Genomic DNA, 23091 nt, shown 5'->3' on the forward strand with positions numbered 1-23091 from the left:
TTTGGTTACACAGTGGCCCCCCAGGAGCTATGGTAGCAATAGTAACCTTGTTCGCTGTCCTTGCTAAAGCAACCTCAAACATACAGGTTCTGAAGAGAGGTTCTATTTAGCTCTCATGGCCAGTAGTAATTGCTTGATCTATCCAACATTACCTTTTCTGGCACAAGAGTAATTTAAACATCTCTCTTCCATGGAGGAACATGAAGTTCTGTCCTTCCTTTGCAATGTGATGATATTTGCCTTTGAAATGCTGCATTCTTCAATAATATCTACTCAGTTGTGGCTAGTACAAATAATTACATCCTGTTTGAGTTTTACTCAGGTGTCCCTAGTTGGGTTAGAGACTATCTTCCCACTTCCACAGCTGAGAATGTCTTTGCACCACTGGAGGGAGTCCTCTTGTGTAGGCTGCTGGTTTTGCAGTTGCTTGATGAACTCGATCTTCCAGGGGGCTTATTCTGATTGTGACCGGAAGAAATCCAGATCCACAAGTGCCAGATGAGAGGCTGTGGCGATGAGTGCTGGGGCTGGGCCCCTGTGCTAGAAGCAACCCTCAATTCACAGTTACCAAGCACTGAAGCATAAGGAGAAGGGCACAACCTGCAAGCACTTTCTCTGCTTGCTATTTATATATTTAAGGTTATTTGTTACAAGGTGTATATAATTTGGGAAGTCACATGTTTTTTTCTAATAGATCATTTTGATCTCCTTTGGGACAAGAGCACCTCCAGCCCCTTCTGCAGCTAGACTTTTTCTCCTGCCTTTGGTTTTACGGTAATTGGAGTTCTCTGACCCATCCTGAGATAGGCTGAGGCAAATGCTAACAATTGTTTCAAACTGAACATTGTATGGAATGGGAACCAACTGTCTATCTTTTAAAAAAATATATATATTAAAAAATGTAAAATTCTTTTTCAAGCCTCTGAGAGAGTTGTGTGGTTATTTTGTCACAAATGCTTTCTCTGTGTTACTGAGATACTTTAACAAGCCCAAGTGACTCTGCTGTTTCCATTATAAAAGATGATTCGTTAATTCGGTTGCTGGGGTCCTTATGAGTGCCACTCCCTTGTCTCGCTTCTGCATTCTCTTCTTCTCTTTTCTGTGATAACCTACAAGCACCCACCATGAGGGCAAATGAAAGCTACAATCATAAATTTGAGGGACTGACTTCTAAAAGCAGACATCTGACTAAATCAAGGGACCCCAATCTTATTGAGCCTTTGGATACTTCGAAATTCTGAGGAGGGGGCCTGGGGGCACAAAATGACTTTCACTGAGCCTGTAGGCCAAGCACCTTCCTATGCTGGACGCAGTCATTCTGAGTGGGTGTGACCTGACCTGCATGCCCAAGGGTGATGCTTCCTGTGTTCTTCTGAAGAACTAGCTATCCCAGCAAGGTGGAGGAGAAACAGAACTAGCTCTTGACTACGGGAAAGAGAAGTTTTGTTGAAGCAAACACATTTTCAGGCCCATTGGTGGTACCACATTGGGGTTCATTGGGCTAAAGATTATGCAGGGCACAAATAATCCAAGCCAGATTTCTGGAAGAGATGGAAAATGCCACTCTCGACACAGGACAATGTTCCTAGAACCCAATTTCTACTTTTTTTCCCCAGTGGAACCCCAGGTCACCAAATAATCCGTGCCTGAAGAGAAAACGGCTTTTAAAACCACAAAACACCATTTTAGGGAGAAACGTGCATCTGGGAACCACTCTTTATACATAGGCTGTGCTTTAAAGCTTTGTCTTAACCTACTTTGACAGAATTCAGAGGGGATGGGTCACGTCAGTATAACATACCGCTTGGCACTTACTCTAGGGGTGCAAGTAATCTCTTGGTTCTCTTCGAAGGTCCTGTGAGATTTTCTTTGCCTTGAGAGCTACATTTCAGGAGACATATTAAGTTTTTTAAAGATAGAGTTGGTGGGGAGCCTGAACCAGCAGCTGGTTTCCTGACACAAGTATACACAGGTCTGCAGCCTTATAGTTCTTTTATGTGTGTGTGTGTATTGCATCATAATAAGTATGTAGCACACACACAACACACATACAAAAAATGTAACATTTGAATCTATTGTCAGGCCTTGCTTCATTACTATCAAGCCCACCCTAAAATGGCACTAAACAGCTTTGCAAATCTTACAGTTTCTGTAAGTTACTTGACTGTTATATCTGCACTTTTTTTTGGAATCCACAACATTCCTGTGTGTAGCTGAAAATTCAGGATTGCTGTAAAGAAGCTGTACCTTAAACTGAGGTTTCTCCCGGGTAAGCCTCTCTGTATGGCCCAACAAAGTTATTGACCCACCCCTCCACAGCTGCATGATAAACACAACTAAAAGAGACAAGAAATTTTATTGTTTTATTTAATAAAATGTTAAATAAATACAAATTAATCATTTACTCTGCACCCCCTTCTTTTCTTCCCACTTTAATAGACTAAATCTAAACACAATAGTACTGAACCCACAAGGGACTGGAAGGCTACAGAAAGAAGGCAGCAAAGAGATTGCAAATCACGATGAGAACCAGCCTATTTTTTAACACCTCCCCTGCCCTGCCCGCCCCCCTCCCCGGCCAAGAAAAAAAACCCCTCCAACCAAATAAAGTCATGCAGCCACACGCTATTCACAGTGTGTTGCTCTGTGAACGTACGGCTGCACCCAAATCATGGAAAGAAGGCCTTACTAACAATGTGGGAATTTAGGCTATAGAAGCTTCAGCATAAACATGACCACTTGTGAGGTTGAGCTCCTTCGTGGAACTCAATAGCCAGGTGGAAGACCTCTGCCGTAAAGTCAAAGGCCATCTCTTTCCATTCAGACCTTTTTGCACTTAGGGCAGAAACTTCTTCTCATCTACAGCTCTCCCCAGGGATCTATTCCACACAATAAAACTTATTCTGACATAAGCAGCCATGGCTGCCCTTGCCACAGGAATGGGTAACTGTCTGGCAGGCAGCCCAAAGCAGTTTGTCTGCTACTGCTAGATGGAATGAAGTGACAAAATTTACCACAGATGGATGTGACATTGAACACAGATCCAGAAAGCAAGATAGACTTTTCAGTAGGTGACAGTTCTATTACGACCAACGTGACATACAGTTTCCAAGTGTAACTGTACCTAGGATGTCAAAATAAGAGGCTCTTTTGAGTTTCCATTGGCCTGATGGTGTTAAAAGAAGTTGACAGAGACTGTGTTTTCCATGAGTGTGTTCAACACTTGGGTCAGGGCCCTCAGGTGAGTCTCCTGCCACACTTGCTAGGTCCTGAGCTAACATTTTTTTCTGCTTTTGGGAATGACCTGCTGCTGGTTGCATATATGCATAGTGGGCCAAAGTCAGGACTCCTGTTTCTCTGTGTTCATGCTGAGAGGAGCAGTAGGACAGTAAGGCATTGGTCACTCAATGATGGAGAGGATTTCTCCAGGACTCTGACCTTTGGTTTGTTCCTTATAATGGTATATTTCTTAGTTGTTGGCTTGTGCTCCTTGTCCCTGGCTGACCTTGTGGGCTTTCCTGACTTTGATACTTATTGGGGGTGGGGAGGCATAATATCAGATTCTTCTCTACCTGTTGTGTGATTGTATCATGTGTTTGGAATTAAGTGGGGGCGAGTATGTTAAAGATGGGCTTCAATGCTGAAATGGTTGAATATATAGGAGGAAGGATACAGCAGGGTATCCTTGCTATGTTCAGCCCAGATGGAACGTGAAACAGCAGCCGTAAATGAAAAGTGCAGCCTGATTTTCATTGAAGTTCACGACTCTGAGCACGGCCCTTTCCTGTAGCACCAGGGTTTTAATGGAAAGGTATACAGGTGTTAAGGTGTGGTAAGAGTAGACTCACCATTAGGTACAGTGGATATGCTGCAGGTAGACCAGATATGGTTGGCGGAGGATGGTGGACAGCAACTTTGTAGTGAAATTATACAGGTTACCAAGAATAAAAGGCAAAAAGGCAGAGTATGAAACTCAGGCAGAGCAAGTACTGGCATGGAGAAAAAGGGGGAGGATAAAATGCTGAAATTAGCTATTAACAACAATAATAATTAACATTAGAAGCTGCCAAGGCTGATGCAGATGGTAATTAACAGCTAACTTACTGGGGAATAGTTTGGAGTTGCAAAGAAATATTTAACACTTGTGGGCCATTATAAAGCTTTTAACAAAAAATATCCCCAGTTGACTGGAAGAATCTGCTGTTACAGTTTTTGAGTTTAGCCCTTTCGCTTTTGTGCTCTGCCTGCAGACTTTTTTGCAGGTACCTTAGAGGTGCAACATATAGCTTTAGCACAAAGCTGCAATCAATCTTGGAAAACTAAGGATCCCCCCCCCTTTTTTTTGTAGTGCTTGCATTTGTGCTTAACCTAATGCAGTCCAAACTGCAGGATTTCCCAATCCCATTGCTGCAAGGGGGAGGGCATTGCTTCTTCTGCAGATGATAATCCCCAGTCCTGTTAGGCTAGCTTCAGGTTTGGAAAAAGAGTGTTACTGTGGGTACTCCTATGGTTACACAACATGTCACCACAAATTAAAAAGTACAGCAGGCAGAATGTTTTGGAGGACGATGTAAATGATCAAGATTAGAATTGCACTTGGAAGAAACTAGTCATCTAGGATTCTATGAAGCATGTTGTCTCATAGCACAAATGATATTTCTAGATGTTTCTTTAGCTGCCAATTAAATAGTCACAACTATTTATCTGCACTTAGGCTCATTCTGCACATGCACAATAATGCACTTTCAATCCACTTTCAATGCACTTTGCAGCTGGATTTTACTATGCAAAATAGCAAAATCCACTTGCAAACAATTGTGAAAGTGGATTGAAAATGTATTATTCTGCATGTGCGGAAGGGGCCATAGTTGAGCACAGAACACCATGGGGCAATCTCAGTACAGGATGTACAACACCATGGGGCAATCTCAGTAAAGGATGACAACATTTCTACTTCTATAGTTCATTAGCAGTAAAGAAGGAAAGTTGGGTCTACTTAACAGATTATACTGGAGCTACCAGTGTCTTCTTTTGACTTTGATGCCTTAATTTGCCAACTTTTAAAAAAGTTTTAGAATCTGCAGGTTAAATTAATATTTTCCAAATTTTAAGCCCCAAACTGAATGATCAAAAATATTACTTATGTAGTTTGATCAATCATAAAATAATAACTTCAAAGTATTATTTTTAAAAATCTCTCTAAGATGAGAGACAAGCTATAAGGCATTATACTTATAAACGTTATGTTTAATCAGTGTATACAGTGGTCCTTCCAGCCAAGATAGACTTTGTTTTTTGTACTATATTGCAAAAAGCTGAATCAAAAACAATATTTTATCTGCATTGCATTTATAGGAAAAATAAATAGCTGTGTACTGTTTATTCCCCCTTTAACTTGGCCAGTTGTGATTCTAGAACAGAAGAGGAGAGAGCACACAATATCAGAGGGACTGTAAAACTAGACAGTTCACAAAATAGCAGGCTATTTAAAAAACCACTGCACTCCAGGGTTGTGGGCTCAGCAAAATTATTATTCATGTCAACAGCCATATGAGCCAAATAACCAAAAGGCAAAAGAGACAAATGCCTTTGCATGATCTTGGCTCAATCTGAAGCAGACTTCCAACACATGGGTAAATTTCATTGTACTAAAATGTGCAATCAATTAAAAAAAAGTTATATTCTAACACTCCCTGTGGTAATGCCTCCTCACTGGGGCACTGCTTTCAAATAGTAACACACAGTTCAACCTTACCTAAGCATGGACTATGAGGTGCACTAAAGTTGGAGCTGCCATCAGATACAGCAGCCCCATGTAGCGCTTCTCCCCCCTCCCCACATAACATAGAGCAGCAGAGCATAACTGATTTGAAACACCATCAAGTTGTACTGCACATGAAATTGGGGGAGAAGTTGATAGGGAGGAGGCCATTTTTGGCTGCTCCCCAAGTTCTGCACTTGCCATCACAGGATGACTGGGCATCATGGCCAACTCATGAATTCATAAATATTTTGCCATCCTGAATGAAATGGTGCTCCCAGTAGTACAAGAAAACACACACAACAATGATGCATGCGTGTGCACATGAGAGTGTGAGATGAGGATAAGGAAGGGCACATGAGAACTGCAAGCCCAGCTGGCTGGAACTTGGCATAGTTTACTAACCTGCTGTTGCCACAGGAAACAACTATAGGTAACTGGTTCAGAAAAGAGGTTCTTCCTTTACCTGCCGTTCACTTGAAACATTATGCTTCACCTAGTACTCTTGAAATAATCCCATGCAGCCCCCCGGACATATTTTGTTGCTATCCCCTCATTTCTGCAACCAAATCTGGTGGTTTAACTGAGCACTTGATGTGCTTCCATACCTGGCTGGTGGGCTGTGTTTGGCTTGATGCACCACAAATTGTACAGACACACCAAACGTTTGGCCTCAACAGTATTTTAGGCTGTACGCTGTATTTTCTCTGAGCAGTTTTGAAAGTCTCCAACTGGCTGCCTTCAAGTTTTAACTGACAAACAGACTGCAAAAAGAAAGCAGGAGGTGATGATAAAACCTGCCTTCTTCCAATGTAAAGCCAGGGCTACCAAACAAGGATCCTTCTTAACTAATGAACATAAAAACAGAAGATCAGCAGCCAGATTTTAAAAACAGTGAACACAAAGCGTGTCACTGAAGTTGAAAGAGTTCTTAAGGAGAAGGAACAAAGACTAGAAGAAAGTCAAGGAATGGCCACAATAATGTAGATGGGTTAAGAATGAGATTCAGAGGAGTAGGTATATAAAGTGCTTTGGGATGCATAGTTCTTTACAATAGGGTTGTTAGAAGACGTCACTCCTGTTACAGGAGATCTAGTTGGCTACATCTGTTACTGAAAGAGGAGTTCTGCTTATGTGGATCTTGGTCGTGCAGGAGTGACTGTGGGCAATTAGGAATGCTCCCAAGGATTTAAATGGGTATAAACTGTTGGCTTATTGTACTCATTTATGCAAAAGGATATATTTCATCCTCATCCATTTGATGTCTGGCACCAATTTTTCTTATAATATTGAAATTATGGCAATCTGCCTAAATCAGACAAGCTACCCTATTCCAGCCAAACCTCAAGATGAAATTCCTTGGTGTTCACATACCTGTCAATCTGTGGTTCTGTAATACAATAGAAGACAACTGTTGATAAATAATGCTGCCAGTGCTTCCCCCCGCCTGCTCCTAGTTCTAAGGACACGAGAAAATTAAGTGAGGTAACAGAATGACAGAAACAAGAATGACAGTTTGCTCCACTAGAGGAAAGTCTGTCGACTGGACATAATCGCCGGACAGCAACCCCTATGCACTTTCAAACAGAAACACAGTAGAATGGCAACATCATAAGCAAGATCTGTGTTAAAAAATTCTAAGTACACAGTATTTTCTCCAGTTCTGACACCTTTTTAATAGAAATCACTTGTTTAGGAAACAAATAGCACTTTTGTAATTTTTACAATGTTTCTTACCTTGATCTTATTTTAAGTAACACTAGGAAGACCTCAATATCGGTTTTTTCTTTTTAATTTAAAAAAGTTGTTTTTCCCCCAGATACAAAGATTTTGCCCTTGCATAAAAAACAGTGCCCAAAACGATGACACACGGACTCACAAAGACTCACTGTATCTCACTGACACTATTACTTCTAATCTATACCATGCAAGGTCCCATCTACCTCTTTTAATTGGACTGTCAGCCTGAAAAAAACAGCTTTTCTATTCCTTACATTTGTAACCCAAGGAGAAAGGAAACGAAGGAAACAGGCATTTGTCTGCTTGGGTCGGATGCCTGGGACATGTGCTGCGTTGTTTGGGATATCACGTTTGCTTGATCAATGTATAAACCAAGGTTTTTTCCAATCATGGCACGTTCTTCCAAACACCCAAGGTGATCCCATTAGTCCCTGCCCCCCTTTCTTCAGCAAAGGCTTCCTGAATAAACTTGATGACCAAATCAGCAATGCATTTCATTTGTCAATTTATAAAAACAGGAGAGAACCCAAAAATCTGCCAGTCAAGCAATCCCCATCTGAAACTTATGTGCTGGATACGTAGTGAAAAAAGCCTTCCCCGTTCCTTTTTGTGTCTCCCATCTAGCCAATAATGAATACTGCTTATTTGATAGGCTTGTTCCTGCCCACCCGTCTCAGGACACCAGGACTTGTTCATTCGTATTTCTGGATTTTTGGTTTAGTAGTACAGATAATTTAGAAACAGGAAAAGCCCACAGGCTCTTTGGACTTGACATTCCCTAGCTAAACAAACCGGTCTGCAGATAGGATTTGAAACCTGCTCCTCCTCCCTGCTCCCCACCCTCAAATAAAAATAAAACAAACCTATAGTGGCTGTGGAGGCTGCTGCAGGCACACACTGGTGTAAAATATATAGAGAGTAAATATATTATTTAACTTGGCATGGTGCTGGCTAAGAACCTCCAGCTGGCACTATTCATGTAACATGGTCCAAACTTTGCACGTACACACAGAATAAGGAGGATCAATTGGCAACTCTGGTGCCGCCTGGCACAAGCATCTTCACTCTCTTTCTGGAACCACAGAGTTCATTCAGCACATTCCAGAAGAAATCCAGCTTTGCTTTTCTAGAGAGTTTTATTGTTTTGCTCTGTCTCCTTGCCGCCTTCCCCCCCGGGCTCCTTCTGACTGTGCTGTGTTATTTAGTCTCCTCAGCCTTGTTACAGTTCACCATGCAGCTCTGGGAGGTGGAAGAGGCTGGGGTGGAGGTGGCAGCATTCACATTATTAGCAGAGTCCATGCCATTAGAGATGGCTAATGAACTGCCCTCAGAGTTTATTGGTTTTGAAAGGTTGATGCCCTGGATGAGGCGGATTAACTGTTTTACCTTCTCCAATGAACTGTGCATTTCCTTCTGTTTTGCCAGGATAGTGTTCTTCATTTCCATACATTTCTGAAGCAAACGGGAATAACATTAAAATGTGAAGATTGCATTCAATGGAAACTTAATGAACTGGATTCCCCCAAACCCATCATTCATGTTTAGCTGCTAAAATAGTCTATCAAGCACTTGGTGGATATGAAACACAGTATATAGCTGACATACCACACAGAATCAACCCCTTTCCTTGGAATGTCACAGTGACAAATAGATTCTAGATTATGTTGCTCACAGTGCCCTCAGACCAAAGGCTTCAGTTATAATTTTTGTTTTTTATAAATACAGTTGGTGTTAAGGTAATTAGACATATGGCAGTATCATAAATGTCACACAACTGTAATTAGTCAGCCTTTAATTCTCAAACTTAAAAGAATGGTATGGTGTGAATTCTTCCTTTGGAAATACCTGAAATGCCTTCTTTGTCCCTGCTTTGTGATGGATTATCACTTTGATCAAACAGGCAGATTGATCTACATCTGCACAGGATAGCGGGATGTTGGACAGACACACTTAGGATTGAGATACTGCTGTACTCTATGTGTGCTTCTAAACTCACAAATGGAACTGTCAACTGCATTAGTTTCCTACTCTGGAAGAGGGTGTGGAATAAAAATTCTCCCCAGCTTCAAGAAATTGGGGGAAGGAAGAGGTGATGACGCTGGATCAGAGCTTTAATTTAAACTACTCTTCATAGTTCCTCCCACCCTTTTAAGAAACGTGGAAACTGTAGTTCTGTACTAGCCTAGGGACCTCTAATGTAGACCTCTGAAAACTACTACAATTCACAAAGATCCTTGAAGGGAAACCAAAACTATTTAAAACAGGTCTATAAAATGCAAATACAGTAAATATAATGTGTGGGTTGAAATTAGGGTAGTGTTCCCTTAAATTTGTGTAAAGTGTACAATCAAATGTTGTCTGAGGAATAAAGAGATCTTGAGTTAATATTCCTGCAGCTTGTCCTTATAATATACTTACTCTTAACAGGAGATATATATACACCATAGTTCTCTTATGCGTGTGGGTGTGTGCTTGATTCAATTGAGTTGCTATTTCTACCATTTTAATCTTAGCAAAAACAGGGATCATTACTGACATAAAATATTTTTTCAAGGAAGCTATTTTTTTTGTTAACCTACATACAAGTCATGTTGGGAGAATGGCTTAGAATTGACATTGTAATTGGTGGGCAGTGTGCTAGGATTCATGGTTGTAGCTTCTAGCACAATGCACAGAATGTAAGCAATCATTTGGCAGAGCAGTACTTACTGTTATAGAACTGCTGAGCTGTTTGACCTTCTGTTCTAGCTGTTCCCGCTCCTGTTTTAAATCTGAACTCCATTTCAGTAATTTCTGTTTTTCTTCTTCTTTTGCTGTGAAAAGGAATCAGTTGCCTTAATTATACCCTGTAGATGTGATCTCCCAGCTATTTTCCCACAATGGATCGTACCATAAAAAGCCAGTTCTCAAGCTGAACCCAACCCAGGAAAGCAAGTCCATCCATAAAAGACATGAGGCTGCCTCATCCTAATTGATTCTGTGGGTTATCACACATTCAGTCTTTAATTTCCTTTTGCAAACAAAAAACTGACAGCCTCTCTCAAAATTACATTTGAAAGAAAGAGAGAAAGAAAATCAAGCCAGTAACTGTTTTCCTACCTGCTTTGTATGCAATATATGAATGAACAATTGCTAAAGTTCCTGGCCACGGAATTGCTTCTTCCTTCTTTAGCATCTAAAAGAAAAGAATATGAATATTTGGCTCTGTGCAGGTGGGAGCAGGCAAGAGAGTGTCTTGAACAGCTATCATTAAACAATTTTTTAAAAAGTCTCTCTGCAGTTTCCTTATTAGGTGATATCAGTCCAGCATGAACAGCCCCAACACCCTGTCTGCAGATACTAGAGGGAGGGAGGCAGAACAGACATACCTCTTTTTTCACCACAGGCAATGGGGAGAGGGCAAAGGGGGAGGGGAACCATATTGCTCATTGCTAATATCAGTGTGTGCCTGTAACAATTTGTTTAGGCCCAGTGCTCACAGACTAAACTGGCATTTCAACAAGGGTCAGAGGGGCCTTTAGTGCTTTTTGAGCGGGTGAAAATTGTAATTTTTGTTCAACAGTAGCAGTATGTGTGGGGGGGGGGAGATGCCTGGGGCATGATGCTTCCCCAAATAAAATAAACTTTTAAAATATTATGCACAATCCCCCTATAATCATTTGGACAGGACTAAGATTTAAGAGTGTGAAAAAAACATTCACATCTGTGCTACATCTCGCACAAAGGAAGCCTGCTTAATTGTTGTGTCAGCAATTTCCCATGTGCCCTTGCCTCTGCAATCGTTTTTTACTGATAAAATATTAACAAAATGAAAAGGAATGAAGAAACAATCCATCTATTGTCGAAGGCTTTCACGGCCGGAATCACTTGGGTGCTGTGTGGTTTCCGGGCTGTATGGCCGTGTTCTAGCAGCATTCTCTCCTGACGTTTCGCCTGCATCTGTGGCTGGCATGATCCTCTGAAGATGCCAGCCACAGATGCAGGCGAAACGTCAGGAGAGAATGCTGCTAGAACACGGCCATACAGCCCGGAAACCACACAGCACCCAAACAATCCATCTGATCTTAAATGTCCCTAAAGAAAGTATTTGCTGCTTTCAGATTCACATACGAACTAAGGAGTTTTCCATAAGAGTCTGTGTGGCTTCCCTGTTGCTGCTCTGGCTTTTAATACAACGCAGCAGCAATGGGACTTCCAGACAGCAGATTCCCCCACATTTCCCTGCTCCAGTCCCCAACAGTAGCCATTTCCCCTGCCACCAGAGAGTTTTGACTTTTTCTAAACATGAAAATTGACATACTGCTATATCTTTATAATGTTATAGCAATATGTTTGTCATGTTCTCTGAATTCCCAATTTATTTTTAAGTCTCTAATCTTCCATTGTGGAGGGAAAATACAACACCTGTAAGTCAAGATGAACTTTCCCTAAATCATTAGTGCTTGCCACAGAAAGGTGTTGCCACTTGGAATATTGTGTGCAGTTCTGGGCACTGCAATTCAGGAAGGATATTGACAAGCTGGAACGGGTCCAGACAAGGGCAACCAAAATGGTAAAAGTTCTGGAACCCATGCCCTATGAAGAGAGACTTAGGGAGCTGGGTATGTGCAGTATGGTGAAGAGAAGGTTAAGAGGTGACATGATAGCCATGTTTAGATATTTGAAAGGATGTCATGTTGGTGAGGGAGCAAGCTTGTTTTCTGCTGCTCCAGAGACTAGGACCAGGAGTAATGGGTTCAAGGTGAAGGAAAATAGTTTCCACCTAAGCATCAGGAAAAACTTCCTGACAGTAAGGAAGAGTGGTGGAGTCTCCTTCTTTGTAGGTTTTTAAACAGAGGCTGGATGGCCATCTGTCAGGAGTGCTTTGATTATGAATCCCTGCATTGTAGGGGGTTGGACTTGATGCCCCTGGGGTCTCTTCCAACTTCCAACTTCATGATTCTATGATTCTAATATATCACTATGGGTGACAGAACATTCATAGGTCTGGATTACAGCAGCAAACATTTAATGCAATTGTGTTTATGAGGCTATGTTAATTGGCTCAGTTTATGAAAGCTTAATTGTGGATCAGATAAACTTGACTGTTGTCAACCTCTTCAAGTCCATGTAAACCATGTGACCAAGCCATTATGTCCAATGCAGAGAGCCTCTGGTGATAAAAAATACCTGGTCTTGACATTTGGGACAGATCCACATGCCCTTGGGAATAGTTTTCAGAGGCGGGTCCAGACAGTCCAGATGATACACACGTGAACATGTGTCACACATCAGTAACTGCCCACTTTTTCTGCAAACACTGCAAAAATCTTCATGGATATCACCCTATGAAATTGATGAGAAGAAAAAAGTTTTAAGTGGTGAACTTTTAATTTTTGAAAGTTGTTTTCCAGTTCAATGTAAAGTCATTAACATAATCCATTTTGTTCCCAGATACAAGTGTCCTTTTTGTGGTATACAGAAAGAAAACTTCCAAAGTGCCTGAATTGTAACTACCATATATACTCGTGTATAAGTCGACCCGCATATAAGTCGAGGCACCTAATTTTACCACAAGAAACTGGGAAAACTTATTGACTCGCGTATAAGTCGAGGGTGGGAAATGCAGCAGCTGCTGGTAAATTTCAAAAATAAAAATAGATGCCAATAAAATTACATCAATTGAGGCATCAGTTAGGTTAAATGTTTTTGAATATTTATTTCAAAGAAAAACAGTAAACTGGCTCTGTAAGTGGAAAATTTTTAAATGGTGTTATTTTAACTCGTCAGAAATTGTAAAGTTGTAAAGGCTGTTATTATCTTGCTAAGCTAATCTTAAACAATCTATATGCCATTAAAGGTATTCGAAATCGAATCGAAGTGGAAAAGAGGGTCAACAAGAACATTATGGTATCAACAATAACTTTAAAAGTACAAAAACCTTAGCTCAACCAGCAACCAAGCTAAAACACAAGAATTAAAATCCTTCAAAACTGGATTCCTCATCATCATCTGTATGTCCAAATGTAACCCACCTTAGATTTTAAGAGGGATATTATCAGAAATGGAAAATCTACTATTAGCTTCCATTGTAAACAATGGGGGATGGGGCAACCCCTTTGGGGGTCAATAACTTTTGATCCCCTGACCCAAACTTCACCAAACCTGGCTGGTATCATAAAGAGACTCTCCTGATGAGACCGGCCAGGTTTGGTGAAGTTTGGTTCAGAGGGTCCAAAGTTATGGACCCTCAAAAGGGTAGCCCCATCTACTAATAGCTCCCATTGAAAACAATGGGGAATGGGGGCACCTCCTTTGGGAGTACATAACTTTGGGCCCCCTGAACCAAACTTTACCAAACTTGGCTGGTATCATCAGGGGTGTCTTCTGAGGGTACCCTGAAATTTTGGTGCCGCTAGCATAAAAACTGCGCCCCCTGCTGGTCGGCAAAGTAAAAACACACAAAAGATTTTAATGACCCACATATAAGTCGAGGGGAGCTTTTTCAGCATTGAAAATGTGCTGAAAAATTCGACTTATACATGAGTATATATGGTAATCCTACTTTACTCAGTTTAAAAATCATAGTAAAATCTTATAGGCATACTTCCTTGAAATGATTTCATCGTTTCCTTAGTACAACTATAAACTGTTAATAGTCCGACGAATATTGTTTGTTTTACTTCCACAGTGCATGTGTTTAATAGCATGGAGTTGGATTCAGTCATCTGCTCATGCAAGATTTGAAGTTCTTCCCCACAGCAGTCCCTTATCAGTTTTGACCCTAGGAGAGTTAATGCCCAGGGTTATAGGACACATGTCAAGTAACAACCATTGGGTTAGGGGGCTTCTGTTTTTCCCAGGGTTGGAAGGACAGGATCTTCTGCAGACAGAGCACTGAACTTTTTGACCCTCAAACAGAGAAGATGCATGTTCTAGCACTGAAAAGGAAGTACTTGCAACTTAGTTAATACCAAGTTGCAAATACTTCCTTTTCAGTGCTAGAACCACCCCCCTCCCAAAAAAAAATTCAGTTCACAGCTAAAGAAGATCAGGAAGTTGTACTGGTGTGTCCCAGTGTTTCCATTACTTTATTCTAAGTGGCATATTTTTATTGCAAAATAAGCATTCTTATAAAATAGTACCCTACTGGGAAGAAGAAGAAGAATACAGATTGTGCCCAGTGATGCCATAGCCATTAGACAGGTGCCTGTGACATTTGCCCGACTACAGTCCAACACCAAATCACAAAAGAAAAAGGAGATGCTGGAGCAGGGAAAACATTACTTTCTATTAAGATTCAGGGGTAAAAGATGCGAAAATGGATATCCCTACAGCAGAGCTGCTACGTCAGAAATATCCTCAGTAACACATGAGAAAGAAGTTCTTACTGACGGTGCAAGACCCCTCACACTGAAACCTTAAACCCATTCAACATGTGAACAAAATAAACACAGCTCCATCAGAATTGTCACTTTGACCCATAGTCTTTCCCAAAAATATAAGGGAGCTTTATATAGCCTTAAGAGAACATTCATATGTGACATCTTTTAAATATTCTGAAATTAAACTGCTTTCATTTGCAAAATTAAAGTTAATGCATTCTTTGATCCATGAGATACTTTAGTCTTGGCGTAAGCCAGGGGTCTTCAAACTATGGCCCTCCAGATGTTCATGGACTACAATTCCCATCAGCCCCTGCCAGCATGGCCAAGTGGTAGGGCTCATGGGAATTGTAGTCTATGAACATCTGGAGGGCCATAGTTTGAAGACCCCTGGTGTAAGCAGTGCCAAGTACACATTTGAATTATGATGGTTCCAACTCTGATCCATTGTTAGCCACACCCACTTCTGATTTATCCCAATCAATCTGGGCCATTTAACAGAAAAGGCAAAACTAGATCACAAAGATAACAAAATGCCCATTCTCTACTGTTAAAAGTTAGCAATAACTGAAAGGCCTAGTTAATAGTTTAAACTTAATAGCCAGGGTTTCTCATTTTGCTTTATGGCTGGACACCATTTTGCTCAATTCACTTTAGATGCATTTTCCTGCAACAGAATTCACAGCAAAGCCCTTTTATTTATTTTTTCTGTTCCCTTATTTTCTCCTGTCACTGACATCTAAATGATTCCTATTTTTATTTGTAGATCTTAGCATTCAGGGATATAAAGAAAAAAGGGTCTAAAAAGGACAGAGTAAAAAATGGAGCCAACATTTTGATCAACTGAGGGCAGAGATGGCAATGTTACATACGTGGCACAATTTCTCAAGCTCTCTCAAAATTCATATACAGAAAGATACCATTTGTTGGAAAAATAACATCCTACTTTCCTTAAAATACAACACTGAATCTTCTGTCTCAACCTGAGCAGCAATGGGCTTAAATCACACAGATTATTGTTCTATACTTCTGAATTTCCCTTGAACCTCTACACTGTGGCATACTTTGACTTGTCAGACAAATGATATATTTTATGTTTATGCTATTAAAAATACACCGTTTTTTCTTTAGATCCAAACGAGTTAACTTTCCATGCTCCTCATGAATAATCGCAACTACTCAGGTCTTGCTTATACATTCAGTAAACTGAGGAGATAGAATTTTCAGGTGGCAAAATAATTTTTACAGACTGCTGTGAGATCACATTATGTTTTGTTCTCCAATGTAAAAACACCACTCAAAGTAAAAATAATAGGGAAAAGGTTTCACACGCTTTGTAAATTTTCTAGTAAGGGGAAACTAGTTCAGAGGGACACTCTGTAGTCCATAAGCAATCTGAAATTGTAAGTGCATTCTATTACTTCTCTATCACCTTAGTCTGCTGCATGTGTACACCAGGCCTCAGAGAGCTTTTCATTGCACCTTGCATTTTGTTACTGTGCTTAAGAACATAAGAACATAAGAACTAGCCTGCTGGATCAGACCAGAGTCCATCTAGTCCAGCATTCTGCTACTCGCAGTGGCCCACCAGGTGCCTTTGGGAGCTCACATGCAGGATGTGAAAGCAATGGCCTTCTGCTGCTGCTGCTGCTGCTCCCGATCACCTGGTCTGCTAAGGCATTTGCAATCTGAGATCAAGGAGGATCAAGATTGGTAGCCATAGATTGACTTCTCCTCCATAAATCTGTCCAAGCCCCTTTTAAAGCTATCCAGGTTAGTGGCCATCACCACCTCCTGTGGCAGCATATTCCAAACACCAATCACACATTGCGTGAAGAAGTGTTTCCTTTTATTAGTCCTAATTCTTCCCCCCAGCATTTTCAATGAATGCCCCCTGGTTCTAGTATTGTGAGAAAGAGAGAAAAATTTCAATTGCTTGTCAATTCTGAACAATTTCTTAATGAACTGGTTACTGTGGTAGTTGAAGATCTTCAAAAAAGTACAGGATCAGACTTATCAAGCACATAAAATATGAACCTCTCCAAACCAACATCGGAGTAGGGGGATATACCAGGTATGTTTCTTGAGGATATGAAATATTTGTATTATATGTATGGGTTTTGGAGGTATATGATGAACATTCTAGGCTTGACTGTTGAAGGATAATCTCAGTTATACCACTACTGAAAGTTGAGAACATTATTTAAAACTGAACTATAGACTAACAAGAATAGCAATTTGTGAAAGCATTTTAGTTAAACCACAAATGCAAAAATAAGAATCCAGTAATTTTCTCTGAACTTAACTTTTAGGAATAGAATAATGAAATCTCAACAAAAAAAATCGGTATACACTCACATATAAGTCGAATTTTTCAGCACCTCGACTTATACATGAGTGAGGTGTATTTTAAAAAATATTTTAGAGTTTTTACTTTGTTGGCCGCCAGGGTGCGCAGTTTTTAGGCTAGCGGCACCAACATTTCAGGGTATCATCAGGTGACACTCCTGATGATACCAGCCATGTTTGGTGAAGTTTGGTTTAGGGGGTCCAAAGTTATAGACCCCCAAAGTGAGTGCCCCATTCCCTACTGTTTCCAATGGGAGCTAATAGTAGATGTGGCCACATTTTGAGAGTCCATAACTTTGGACCCCTTGAACCAAACTTCACTAAACCTGGGTGGTAACATCAGGATAATATCTTGCTGATACCAGCCAGGTTTGGTGATGTTTGGTTCAGGAGATCCAAAGTTATGGATCCCCAAAGTGGGTACTCCCATCCCCCATAGTTTCCAATGGAAGCTAATAGCAGATGGGGCTACCCTTTTGAGGGTCCATAACTTTGGACCCCCCTGAACCAAACTTCACCAAATCTGGGTGGTATCATCAGGAGGGTCTCCTAAAGATACTCTGAAATGTTGGTACTGCTAACATAAACATTCCTCCCCTGATAGGCACCCTCAATTTCCCCCCAGATATTCCTTTTAAATCACACACCCCTTCTGAGTGGATTTAAAGGGAGAATCAGGGCTTACAGAGCTAGTTTACTGTTTTTCTTTGAAATAAATATTCAAAAACATTTAACCTACTGATGCCTCAATTAATGTAATTTTATTGGTATCTATTTTTATTTTTGAAATTTACCAGTAGCTGCTGCATTTCCCACCCTCGACTTATATGTGAGTCAATAAGTTTTCCCAGTTTTTTGTGATAAAATTAGGTGCCTCGACTCATATGCGGGTCGATTTATACACAAGTATATACAGTAATCTTTTTTAGTCTGATCAGTTTTTACTATTGCCTTTTGGCAACTTCACATTGTTTAGATTGTTGCATTTTTATGTTACTTTAATTGATAGTCATCTCATACAAAGTAGAGTCAGGATATAATTTCTGCTCAAATAAACAACTCTGAAGATTTCATAAATAACGTAATATCCAGAGAACTAATGAAGTTGACTCTAAATAAGAAGTCATCCTGAACCTACAGGAAAAACAGGCTCTTTAGCTCTAACTAATGCTCTTCAAATAGTTATCCTACATATATGACCTATACAGAAGGCAATTGGGGATGTTCTACAGCTCAAGCCACATAATTAGTGCTAAAAGCTCCTTCCTAAGAAATGGCTGCAGCCCTCTCTGAATGCTTTGGCGGAGTGCCTTTCTGTTCAGTTCTTTCAGCAGCTCCTATGAAAAGGACAGATGCCAGCTGCACTAGAGGGTGACTGCTTAGAATGGATGCTAATTCCAAAAAAAACCCATCAGTTGCTTTTAAGCAACTTGTTCCATTTCTCCTGTATGGTCTCTATGCAGTCCCATATACAGATGATTAGCAAGTGATGTACTTAGTCAGGAGTGCTGGTATCAGATTACAAAAAGACATAACACAGCACAGACGACCAAAAAGGCCTGAACATTGCTGGCATAATGGGAGATGGAACAATGACCATGTGAACAAGCTGCAGCATTAAGATGTATTGCCTTCCTGGGTATAGGCCTTAAGATGAATGTACTCAGCAGATGCAGAATGATGGCACATAATAATCCTTCCACTTTTCTGTGGGGAGGGGCTCACACGTATGCATTGTTGCCATATACAACAGTGAATATGCCATTAGTAATAAATCAGGAGAAGGCATGTGAGACACCTATCTGCATGTCTCCATCCTTCCTGCTACTTCCTTACTGCCACAGGTGGTGGTGATGGCCACTAACCTGGATAGCTTTAAAAGGGGCTTGGACAGATTTATGGAGGAGAAGTCGACCTATGGCTACCAATCTTGATCCTCCTTGATCTGAGGTTGCAAATGCCTTAGCAGACCAGGTGCTCGGGAGCAGCAGCAGCAGAAGGCCATTGCTTTCACATCCTGCATGTGAGCTTCCAAAGGCACCTGGTGAGCCACTGCGAGTAGCAGAGTACTGGACTAGATGGACTCTGGTCTGATCCAGCAGGCTCTTTCTTATGTTCTTATATTCTCATGTTCTTATGTACTGCAGAATTGTGTCAGATGAAGCATCCTAATAGTACAAATGGTGGCAAAATACAAAAAAGACCTCCAATTCACTCAACTTCGACAATTTTTACAAGGATCAGTATTTCCATTTTCTACGCCATCATGACATTTTCTCCCAGAGCAACAGGAACGTCCAGCATCAGACCCATACTGCCGAAGCAGACTACATGGATGACCCATCCCTGATTAAGCTTCACCATCTGTTCATCCATGGATGGATTTATCCTTTGGAAGACGTTTAAGGACTGGGCTCAGCTGGTCCCAAAGATAATATTGGTAGCGAGACCTGTAACTGAATGAATTGGCGGCACAATGGCAAGTGCTTTGACTTAGTACAGTTTTCTGTCTACTAACAGCGAGTGCAGAATGAAGTCCCAGTGAATGCAGAATTGGCTCCCATTTAGCACTGTACAACTAGACAACAGTCAAGTTTGGAATCAGTTATGCAGGGAAAAATAAAGAATCTATTCCATGCACTACTGTAATTTCATATTCTCTTCACACCGTGACAGTGATTGTACAGAGAGAGGATGGATTGGATCATGTATCTTTAGTAGCTTGAAGAACTGAAAGCATTAGCAGTCATACTAGGAATGAGATACAAGACAAACTGGTAAATTATATGAGTTCAGACTGCTTCACTTGCATTTCAAGAACTAGAGTCAGCTGCTTTTTGAGATCCACCAAACTTTAAGGCTCCCTGGCTATAAGGAAGGACTTTGGTCCCCTATAATGAGATTTGAAGAGGCCTCTCTTGAAGTATCTGAAAACGGTAAAACCAAAAAAACCCGGAATCCTGAAATTTATCATCAGAGTGAACAAATTGAGAATTATGACTGATTTGAATTGCATAAATAGTGGTTGTTGCTTGATCCATTTGAGTGGAAGCAAGGGACATGACCATGGAAGGACATCAGGGAGCAAAAAGGAGGACTGACATGGAATCTGTATTGTGGTGAGAGGCATTATGCGGCCTGGGACCCTCGTACCTTCGGGACCACATTACCCCATACGTCCCTACTCGGTCTCTGTGTTCAGCAGAGGCCAATCTGCTGGTGGTCCCCGGTCCCTCAATGATGTGGCTGGCCTCCACACGGGCCAGGACTTTTACAGCACTGGCCCCGGCCTGGTGGGACACCCTTCCTCCAACTGTCCAGGCCCTGTGGGACCTCGGTGAATTCTGCAGGGCCTGTAAGACCGTGTTGTTCCACCGGGCCTTCGGACTGTCCAGCTGCTGACATGGTGCCCCCTCACTGCTCTTTGCCCTGGCGCTGTTACATCAGGGTCCCCTCATATTGAGGGGCCCGCCGTCCCCCCTTCTTGGGGTACATTTTAATTGGGGTTTTCTGGACGCCTCTTGTTTATTTATTTATTAATTGTTATCCACTGTTTTATATGAGTTTTTAGGAAGTTTTATTGATGATTAATAGGATGGAGCTTATGTATTTGTGTATTGTGTATGATTTGCTCCTGTTTAATGTTATTTGAATTGTGTTGTTCACTGCCTGGAGCCCTTTGGGGATCAGGCGGTATAAAAATTGAAGAAATAAATAAATAAATAAATAAATAAATAAAGCATTAATAGTTGCTAATAACTGCTTTTATATAAACCTTCTGAGAATAAAGTGCAGTTTGGCAACTAGCTCTATGCATACAAGGGATAAGAAAAGGGATAAAGAAATATAAATTCTAACAGCTAATGCTGAAGAAAAAGCTAGTGTGAGGAGAATTTACCAGAGAACCGTTACAGTGATTTTTAGCAGAACAGAGCTGAGTAGGAAAGAGTCTGTCCTCAAGCCACAGGGATTAGATCACCAATTATTTATAACTTTTGGGAGTTACCTTCTGCACCAGCACAGAACTGTAGAGAGGCCACAAAGAAGAATATTCTTTATTATTGTTTGCAACACTACATGATGCAGAAGAGATACTGATGTAGTCAATGATTTCAATATTCCTGGCTGTATCACCGAGGTCATCAATATATGCGAGTAACTTGAAACAATCCTTAAACTATTGTCGAAGGCTTTCATGGCCGGATTCAACTGGTTCTGGTGGGTTTTCTGGGCTGTGTGGCTGTGGTCTGGTGGATTTTGTTCCTAATGTTTCACCTGCATCTGTGGCTGGCATCTTCAGAGGTGTATCACAGAGAAAAGTCCGTTTCACACCATGTCTAAGTCAGAAGGGAAAGTTTAGTGTAGTATACTGTCCATGTCCCAGGGTGGGGAACCAATCATTAAGTGTTTGGGTGGAACTTGCTATGCAAAGGTGTGGCTGAGTGCATTGTATTGCGGGTGGGGTTATCAGTCCATTTTTAAAGTACTGGGAGCCAGGCTTTGCTAATTTTTAAAGTCTCTTCTTTCTTATTGAAATTGTCCTGGTGTTTGTGAATTTCAATGGCCTCCCTGTGCAGTCTGACATGGTTAAGCCGACAGTGTCTTTCGTGTTCCTTAATACGGGTCTGAATGAACCACAAAACGCAGCATTCAGACCCGTATTAAAGAACACGAAAGACACTGTCAGCTTAACCATCCTGAAAAATCTGCAGTTGCAGAACATGTGTTAAACAAAACTGGACATAATATTTTATTTGAGAACACTGAAATTTTGGACAATTCAGAAGCTTACTATGTCAGACTGCACAGGGAGGCCATTGAAATTCACAAAGACCAGGATAACTTCAATAAGAAAGAAAATACATTAAAAATTAGCAAAGCCTGGCTCCCAGTACTTAAAAAAATGGACTGATAACTCCACCCACAATACAATGCACTCAACCACACCTTTGCATAGCAAGTTCCATCCAAACACTTAATGACTGGTTCCCACCCCAGGACATGGACAATATACCACACTAAACTTTCCCTTCTCACTTAGACACAGTGAGAAACAGACTTTTCTCTGTGATACACCTCTGAAGATGCCAGCCACAGATGCAGGTGAAACATTAGGAACAAAATCCACCAGACCACAGCCACACAGCCCAGAAAACCCACCAGAACCAACCCTTAAGCTGCTTATTTAATGAATGAATAGTGCAGACTCTCAGCTCAGCAGTTTAAGTAGTACCCTGGAGGCCTCACACTATTACTGAGGCTGCAAATGTTTGATTTGCATGTTAAAGGTTTAATCTTGCAACAGCCATTGAGCTACTTAAGATGAGGAAACAAGGATGGAACAAAGGCATAGGTAAGTGATGATACCATAATAAGTTTGTGAGCTCAGAACAATCTGTTCCAGTACATACATCACATGTACTATGGATCTCCCCTCCCCATAGTAATTAGAGTTACTACAAAATGTGCTGTAAATCAGCTGAAGGTTAGCTGTTTGTGGTAAACTAGTAGAGCAGATAGCTCCACAGAGTCCAAGCACCATAAAGTGACAGATGCATTACTGGACTGAAACATAATGCTTGGTTCTAAGCGGTTATGTATGTAGAAATATACAAAAGATAAGACGGTCTGCTAGGCATCAGTTAATACAGTTCTCTTAAATTCCACTGATCCTGTATCAAGTCAACTTGAGCAACTTTATATTACTTTCAGAAATTGTTTTAAGGCTTTAATGTGAAACTCTGCATTCTCTCCTGCCATTACAATACTGAGTACAGTTTATAGGTTTATTTAAGTTATTTTTACATAGCCTCACAGACAAGCAGGGTACACAAACACCAATATCTCACTGCATTATCCTCACTTGTGGGTGAGGGG

The 23091-nt window shown here is 40.9% G+C and overlaps 1 protein-coding gene across 9 annotated transcripts in view; it reads right to left on the bottom strand.

Annotated features, from left to right (window-relative positions):
* Positions 1-2350: 2350 nt before the first annotated feature.
* Positions 2351-23091, bottom strand: part of PHF21A (PHD finger protein 21A) — a 194807-nt gene continuing 174066 nt past the window's right edge. For all 9 annotated transcript variants that reach the window (XM_048483804.1, XM_048483803.1, XM_048483808.1 and 6 more), the window contains exons 15-18: positions 12671-12826; positions 10601-10676; positions 10211-10314; positions 2351-8953 (exon numbers count right to left, since the gene is read on the bottom strand). In XM_048483804.1, coding sequence (XP_048339761.1) covers positions 8699-8953; positions 10211-10314; positions 10601-10676; positions 12671-12826 — 591 coding nt within the window. In that variant the 3' untranslated portion in view covers positions 2351-8698. The remainder of the gene's footprint in view (positions 8954-10210; positions 10315-10600; positions 10677-12670; positions 12827-23091) is intronic.

The sequence above is a fragment of the Sphaerodactylus townsendi genome, linkage group LG02 (assembly GCF_021028975.2).
Source record: "Sphaerodactylus townsendi isolate TG3544 linkage group LG02, MPM_Stown_v2.3, whole genome shotgun sequence".
Classification (NCBI taxonomy): domain Eukaryota; kingdom Metazoa; phylum Chordata; class Lepidosauria; order Squamata; family Sphaerodactylidae; genus Sphaerodactylus; species Sphaerodactylus townsendi.